The following is a 6783-nucleotide window of genomic DNA, read 5'->3' on the forward strand; positions in this document are numbered from 1 at the left end:
TGTGTGTGTGTGTGTGTGTGTGTGTGGCCAGCCCAGCCCACCAGGGGGCAGGGCTGGCTGGCATGTGGTGCTGGGGGATCGAACCTCGGTCCCTGTGCTTTGCCAAGCCGGTTCCAAGTAGGTGCTCTAGACTACTGAGCCATCCCACCAGCCCTAGAAGACATAATTTAGAATTATTGGCAAATCCATAGTGGCAGAAGGCAAAGGAAACAGACACTTACCCATTTTACTTTGGCCCTGTGTAGTGTATCTTTGGACTACTAAGAAGAAAAATCAGTATTAGGGCAATTTCCGGAAATGTTTATTTGTTGTATGCTTACTCTGCTAGGCACTGGAGATACTGTGGCCACTAGCAATAAAGTCTTTGTTCTAATGGGGAAGAAAATGATGACTAAATGAATGGACATTGGGGTGGTTTTTATTTATTTATTTTGAAATAGGGTCCCACTATGTATTTCAGGCTGGCCTTGAACTCACTGTGTAGCTCAGTCTGGCCTTGAACTGCAAGCAGTTCTCCTACCTCAGCCTCCTGAGTACTGGGATTATAGACATGTACCACCATACCATGCCTTTCCAGTGGGTGGTTTTAGATAGAGTGAGGAAAGCCCTCTTAGGGGACATTTGAGTGGAAACCTGAAATGATTACCTGTGAAGTTTGGATATGGTGCTCTGAGCAGAGTCAAGAGCAGAAGGTCAGGCAGGGTGTTGGTGGTGCTGCTATTGTGTCTGGACTGTAAGTTGGAGGGTTCAGGGAGGAAGAGGCCATGGAATCAAATGGGTGAAGAGAAGTTATGGATTCATTAAGATTTCCAGTGTTTAGGATTATACCAAGGCAGCTCAGCAATGGAGATTAAAAGGTAGGAGGCAACCCAGGAAAGCTATGTACTTGAAAAGAAAGTGCTTCACAAATATGGAAATGAACAAATGTTGGGCTGCTGAAGGTCAGTGAAGATGAGGATTGAGATTTCTGGTAGAGGGGTTTTTTTGTTTTTGTTTTTAATGTATTTAGGACAGGGTCTACAGGCTCTCACGTTGTAGGTGCGACTCGTAGTGGTCCTCCTGTTTTTAGCCTCCCAAGTGCTTGGATAACAGGTTTGTGCCACCACGCCCATCGTGGGACTGCCATGGCCAGCTGGGGATCAAACCCCGGTCCCTGCGCCTGCCTAAGCAGGTGCTTTAGTCTGCAGAGCTATCTGGGTGGCCCAATATTTTTACTTTTTAAATTTGGAGACGGTGCCGATGAATTGGCCAGGCTGTGCTTAAACTCAATCCTTTTGCCTCAGTCTCCCAGAGTAATGGGTTTACAGATGTATACCACCAGGACTGGCAGAACTTTGTTTTCCTAAGGGCTGTAGAAACTTTAGTGCCTTTTCCTGTCAGTAGTGTTAGATTATCAGAAGCCAGAGTGGAGGACACTGGATTTATTGTACAAACTTTAACTGACATATTGGATTTATTAGCCACTCTAACATATTGGAAGAAGTTAATGCAGTGTTTTGTTTTGTTTTGTTTTTTGGTGGAACCAGGAATTGAACTCAGGCCCTTGCACTTGCCAGAGAAGCGCTTATTCCACTGAGCCATCTCCCCCGTCCCAATGCAGTGTTTCATTTGTGCTTAGAGTTGGACTGCTAGAGGAATGATGAGTACTTCCTTGCCTCCTCAAATAAGTTGTAGTGGTATATCCAAAGGAAATAGTGGAAACCAAAAGTTCTGTTAGAAATGACTTTTAAGAACTCTCATATTGGGGGCCGGGGAGTTAGCTCAGTAGAATAAGTGCTTGCCTGGCAAGCACAAGGGCCTGAGTTCAATCCCCGGTTCCGCAAAAAAGAACACCTCTCATATCAAAAAATACAGTGGTAAATTTAGCTTCATGTGATGTTTCCTAACCCCCTCATCTCTCCCTCTTAGTCCAGGGCCTTGAACATGAGCTGCACCTTAAGCCCTATGTTTTTGCTTTTTTGTAGTTGAACTCTTTAGAATGGAAATCACTTGTACCTAAGGATTTATTTATTTATTTATTTATTTATTTATTTATTTATTTATTTAGTGTGTGGCCAGCTCAGCCCACCAGGGGGCGGGGCGGGCTGGCATGTGGTGCTGGGGGATTGAATCGCGGTCCCTGTGCTTTGCTTGGCTTAGCTTGTTCTAAGTAGGTGCTTTAGACCACTGAGCCATCTCACCAGCCCTGTACCTAAGGTTTTAATGTTTATTTCCTTTTTTTTTTTTTTTGGTCTATTTGAGACAGTGTCTTGCTATGCAGTTTAGGCTGTGCTTGAGCCCATTTTGTAGCCCAGGCTGGTCTTGAGCTTGAAACAGTATTGCCCTGGCCTCTGAGTGCTGGGTTTACAGGCATGTGCTGCCATGCCCAGCTATAAAGATTTGATTTGATGTAGCAAAGGGCCTTGACATACTGACATCTCTGGCATTTTTCTGAGACAGGATTTTGCTAAGTGACTAAATTGTCTAAGCTGGGCTTGAATTTGCAATCCTCCAGCCTCAGCCTCCCAGAGTGCTGTAATTGTAGGGTCTTGTTATACAGTTTAGGCTGCCCTTGAACTCCAGGCTGGCCTCAGACTTGCATCAGCCTCCTGAGTGCTGGTATTACAGGTGTGCATCACCATGCCCAGCCTTTTTTTTTCTTTGCTGAGTTTTTCTCTTTGAACAGAGAGCCTCATTAATTGTTTTTATTGTTTGTTTTTTGTTATAATAGCTACCATTCATTTCTTAGAGGAGGGAATGAAGCAAAAGTTATGAGATTTATATATGGTAATTTTAGTTGTAGCTTTTGTTTCCAGAACCAGTGTTTCCTCACCTCTAGATCCTGAATGACCAACAACATGAGCCCCATTGGACTTCAGAGTAGATTAATAAAGGAGAAAAGTGATTGATTACAGTGACAATAAATTGTACTACTTGTCTGCCCAGCCAGTGCTAGCTTCATTGTTGGGCAAACTGAAGGATGTTCTGTGAGCATGACATGATTACTCTCCTCCCTCCGTCCCTCCCTCCCCCGCCCCCACTTCCTTTTTCCCCTCCCCTTCTTCCTCTCCCTTCCCCTGTTCTTCTTTTTTTTTTTTTAATTTTTTAATTTTTAATTTTTTAATTTTTATTTATTTGTGTGTGTGTGTGTGTATGTGTGTGTGTGGCCAGCTCAGCCCACCAGGGGGCGGGCCTGGCTGGCATGTGGTGCTGGGGGATTGTACCGTGGTCCTTGGGCTTTGCTAAACTTGTTCTAAGTAGGTGCTTTAGACCACTGAGCCATCTCACCAGCCCCCCTGTTCTTTGCCTCCCTCTCTCTCTCTAGTAACCTCTATAATTTGCCTGGAATGTTAAGGATTTTTATAACCCAGGACAGTTTCTTTTTCTTTTTTTTGGCGGAACTGGGACTTGAACTTAAACCCTTGTGCTTGCCAAGGAAGCGCTTATTCTACTGAGCCGTCTCCCCAGCCCCCAGTTTGTTTATTGAGATAGGGTGTTGCTGTGTAGCTGGCAAAGTTCTGGGATTACACGCATGTGCTGCCTTAATTTGCTTAACCCAGAAAATTTCTTGAAGTACTTTTAGACATGGTTACAGTTTGAAATTATACCAGTTTCTGAACTCTAGCTTTTTTTCTTTTCTTTCTTTTTTTTTTTTTCAGAACCGGGGATTGAGCTCAGGTCCTAGCACTTGCCAGGGAAGCACTTATTCCACTGAGCCATCTCCCCGGCCCCACTTTTCTTTCTTTTATTTATTTATTTTTTCAAATATATTTGGTACAGGGTCTCACTACATAGCTCAGATTCATAACAATCTTCCTGGTTTCAGCTCCCTAGCACTGGCATTACAGGCATGCACCACCACACCTGGTCTCTGTGGCTGGTTCAGCATGCCCCGGGGGCAGGGCCCGTGTGGCATGTGGTGTCAGGAATTGAACCTCGGTCCCTGTGCTTGCCTAAGCTGTCACTTAGTTTGCTGAGCTATCTCATTGGCCCTGTTTTTTTTTTTTTTAAACTACTTATATATTGGAGCCGGGGAGCTGGCTCAGTGGAATAAGCACTTGCCTGGCAAGCGCAGTGGCCTGAGTTCAATCCCCGGTTCTGGGGGGAAAAAAAAAAAGACCAAATGTGTAACTACTTATATAGGCATACATTCTTATCTAATAGTAATATTTCCGGGGCTGGTGAGATGGCTCAGTGGTCTAAAGCACTTACTTAGAACAAACTAAGCTAAGCAAAGCACAGGGACCGCGGTTCAATCCCCCAGCACCACATGCCAGCCGTTCCCGCCCCCTGGTGGGCTGAGCTGGCCCCCCACACAGAAAATAAATAAATAAATAATTTAATAGTAATATTTCCGAGTGGGGCTATTGGGTTTTAGTGGCATGTGCCTTATAACTTGATACTGTGATCTTTAACATATTCACATGGCCAGAGTGGAGTTTCCTCCAGAATCCTTTGCTTAGGATTGATTGATTGATTTTTTTTTTTATGTTTTAATAGGGGGTTTACAGGGGTCTCACTATGTAGATTGGACTGAGTGATTTGTCTGTGTTCAGCCTCCCAAGAACTGGGATTACGGGTGCTCACCCTCATGCCCAGTCTCAGTTGCCTCAGCAAGCCCTGGGGTCAGGGCCAGTACAGCACTCTGGGGAATCAAACCCCACTTGCTACGTCTGCTAAGCAGGTGCTTTAATCCACTGAACTATTTGGCTGGCCCTTGCTTAAGAGTTAAATAAAAGATATGCGCCATTAGCAAATGATGACATGTACCTGTAATCTTTTTTTTTTTTCTGGAACCGGGGATTGAACTCAGGCCCTTGTGCTTGCCAGGCAAGCACTTATTCTACTAAGCTATCTCCTCAGCCCCATATACCTATAATCTTAATAGGGAGACTGAGGCAAGAGGGTCACAAGTACAAACCAGATTGAACAACCAGGCTTGATGGGTGGTGTATGCTACTCATCCCAGTGCTAGGGATGCTGTGGCTGGAGGACTGCTTCTAGTTGGAGGCGAGGTTGGGGTACATAGTTCAAAGGCAGCCTCAACTGTTTGGCAAGACTGTTAAGAAAAAAAAAAAAAAAAAAAAAAAAAAAAAAAAACAACCCTGGGCTACATAATGAGACAGTGTTTAAAAAAGAAGAGTGGGGCTAGCGAGATGGCTCAGTGGATTAAGCGCTTCCCTGGCAAGCACAAGGGCCTGAGTTCAATCCCTGGTTCTGCAAAAAAAAAAAAGTGCTGTTAGATATTTCCTGTGTGGTTAGAATAATAATGCATCAATCTAATCTTACTGAAATAGTTTTGTTTTAGCAATGGAGTCTTGTTTTTGCATATTGGCCTAAGTGGACCAATAACATGTCAATGGGCGGTTTACCAGGTTGAGAAAATGTGTAGAGAATTCATTGAGATCTGAATCAGCCAAGTTTGCTTTATTTTCCTTTAATATAGAAAGAGCTACACAAAACTGTTTTAAATTATATTGTAATTTTCAAAGCCCAATTTCTATCTGTTCTTTCTATTGATTGATTGATCATACCAAGGATTAAACCCCTGGCTTACTGTGTGAATACTAGATAAGAAGTCACTGGAGGAACCTCTCCACTCTTGTGATCATCCTGTCTCAGGATCCCTAGTGCTGAGATTACAGGCGTGCACCCACATGCTGGTTTCATTGTTGGGTGCCAGTACAGCATACGGTACCAGGGATTGAACTCTAGTCCTTGTGCTTGCCAGGCAGGTGTTTAGGCCTCCAAGCTATCTCCCTGGCCCTCAGCTTCTATTCTTAATTTTCAAATCAATTTTATTATTCAAGAAAGTGTATTGCTTTTTTAAAATTTATTTTTTTTTATTAGTATATGTCTGCAGTACATAATGATTCATTTATTGTGAAGAATTGGTACATATACTTAAAAGTATATTGCTTGCTTTGATCAGGGTTAAAATACCAAGTCATGTTGTCTGCTTTGTATAGTGAATAGTTGCTCATGTGTAAATGTTTTGTTTCCTACAGCGCATGGATTTAGGAGAATGTACCAAAATTCACGACTTGGCCCTCCGAGCAGATTATGAAATTGCAAGTAAAGAGAGAGACCTGTTTTTTGAATTGGATGTAAGTTTCATTGGTATTGACTTATCCCTGTTCGTAAATTATAAGGTAGAATAATAAATTATGTTGTACATGGTGGAATACACCTGTAATTCTAGTACTTGGAAAGCTGAGGCAAGAGGATCACCATGAGGTCCAGGCCAGCCTAGGTTACGTATTGAGTTCAAGGTCATCCTGAACTGTATATATCAAGACTCTGTCCCAAAAAACCTAAATAAATAAACAAAATAAACATACATACATAAATTAAACACTTGCTGTCTTACCACTTTGAGCACTACAGTTTGTCCAATACTGTTTTTTATATGTGTGTTTGTCATTCTATGTGTGTCCTGAATTTTATGTTATCATTTTCTGTTAAAAACATTTTATTGTAGGTGGTGCTTACATGTAATTGCAGCACTTGGCAGGATGAGGCAGGAGCATTGTTTTGAGCTCAAGGCCAGCCTGTGCTATACGGAAAGTTCAAGGCTTGGGGCCGGGGATATGGCTCAGTGGATAAGCGCTTCCTTGGCAAGCACAAGGGCCTGAGTTCAATCCCTGGTTCTGCCCAAAAAAAAAAGTTCAAGGCTAGCATGGTCCAAAAAAAAATTGTTGTAATTCCTTGAACAGTGGTTATTTTTGCTTGGTCTTGAGCTTTACAAAAATGATCTCATAGTACAGATAATCCTTTTTTTTTTCTCCCGGAACCAGGGATTGA

At 42.9% G+C, this 6783-nt stretch overlaps 1 protein-coding gene across 1 annotated transcript in view; it reads left to right on the forward strand.

Annotated features, from left to right (window-relative positions):
• Positions 1 to 6783, forward strand: part of Luc7l (LUC7 like) — a 33822-nt gene that overhangs the window by 6760 nt on the left and 20279 nt on the right. Inside the window, exon 3 of the mRNA XM_023711419.1 lies at positions 5988 to 6086. Within this exon, the coding sequence (XP_023567187.1) occupies positions 5988 to 6086 (99 nt within the window). The remainder of the gene's footprint in view (positions 1 to 5987; positions 6087 to 6783) is intronic.

The sequence above is a fragment of the Octodon degus genome, unplaced genomic scaffold, assembly GCF_000260255.1.
Source record: "Octodon degus isolate 3935 unplaced genomic scaffold, OctDeg1.0 scaffold00021, whole genome shotgun sequence".
NCBI classification, from domain to species: domain Eukaryota; kingdom Metazoa; phylum Chordata; class Mammalia; order Rodentia; family Octodontidae; genus Octodon; species Octodon degus.